At 44.6% G+C, this 1,520-nt stretch overlaps 1 protein-coding gene across 1 annotated transcript; it reads left to right on the plus strand.

Moving 5' to 3' along the window:
• Positions 1-220: 220 nt before the first annotated feature.
• LOC131073012 (mannose/glucose-specific lectin) lies at positions 221-1,520 on the plus strand. The gene has a single exon (XM_058009352.2). The coding sequence runs from the start codon at positions 352-354 to the stop codon at positions 1,300-1,302; it is 951 nt and encodes a 316-aa protein (XP_057865335.2). The 5' UTR covers positions 221-351; the 3' UTR covers positions 1,303-1,520.

Here is a 1,520-nt window from a genome sequence, read left to right on the forward strand (position 1 = left end):
CAAGAAATTAGTGCGTGGGTGTACGAATGACCGACTTTCTATTGGTGTATAGTACTAGATATTTACGAGTCTGTAAATCAGTATAATTTTTCATTATTCATGTGGAGTACACTACATAACTATGAAAGTGATATTACTTTTCGATTGTCATGAAAAACAAGAAAAGTGTTTACAACCATGGGCGATTGATGCAAACCATAGATGGAACTCGGTAAGAAAAAGAGCTTTGCCATTCACTGCCTCCTTTTCTTTTGAACAAATCTCCCATAAAGCTTGAGCATATACCGTGCTTTTTACTACCATCAGCACATCTGCTGTATTCTCTCTGTTAAACAACTTTCGAGGGTAATTATGTTGAAAAGGCGGGTTTGTGCTTTGATAAGCCTGCTTTCATTTCTAATTTGTGGTTCGTATGCACAGCAGCCGAATGACAATAGCACTCATTTTTCCTTTGCCTACTTTAGCCAGAACAACAGCCAGCAGCTGATATACATGGGGAACGCTTCCATTCCGGGTGAGCACGATTACATCGATCTCACACCCGATCCATACGCCACTTTAAACGCTTCTACTTCAAACGAAACGGCTCCAAATGTGGTGCTGCCAAACTCCATCGGAAGGGTTCTGTACAAGCAGCCCGTCACGATGTGGCCTGCGAATTTCACCACCGTCTTCACCATCTTCGTGAAAAGCATCGTTTTTAATGGTGACGGTCTTGCCTTCATCATCGTCCCCAATAACCAAAGCTTTTTAGCAGGAAGCTACGGGAGCTTGCTCGGCCTCTTCGACGACTCCACGAACGGAAACACGAGTGGACAACTTGCCGTCGAATTCGACACGTACAAGAACCGATTCGACCCGGACGGCAATCATGTGGGCATCGACATCCAGGGCATCATATCCAACGTAACAGAAAATATGGGAAATCACGACATCGACATCAAGGCCGGGCGAGCTATACAAGTGCGGGTTCACTACGACGGGTGGGCTAAATCCCTGCAAATCTATGCGCGCTATGCAGACAATACTTCGGGCTACGTGAGCATTGTGAACCACACGGTGGAGCTTGAAAACACTGTTCCAAGATCGGCGTACGTGGGATTTTCTGCGTCGACAGGGAATTCATACGAGGTACACAGAATTCTCGACTGGAATTTCAGTTCCGTGATGTTATCAGAGTCTTCTCTGAAATTGCTCCCAGTCGGAACGGAAACGAAAACTGCCGGAGGATCAGGCGGTGGGGTCAAAATCGGGTTCTTAGTGGGATCACTTGTGGCGGGATTGTTAGTGTCGTGGGATTAATAGTCGGATTAGTAGCCATTAGTATTTCAGAAACATAATGGTCGGTATGTAGGTCCCCTCCCTCAAGTTTTCTTTACTCTCCTTTTCTTTATCGTGCCTGTTTATGGTGGACATTTGGTAGCTTTCTGTGGTTCTCTTTTTCTGATCTTGCCTGAATAACACGTGTATGTTAGGTTTCGGTACCTTTCATAAAAATAATATTTGTGTTCATTCTTAAA

This window comes from Cryptomeria japonica, chromosome 6 (assembly GCF_030272615.1).
Source record: "Cryptomeria japonica chromosome 6, Sugi_1.0, whole genome shotgun sequence".
Lineage (NCBI taxonomy): Eukaryota > Viridiplantae > Streptophyta > Pinopsida > Cupressales > Cupressaceae > Cryptomeria > Cryptomeria japonica.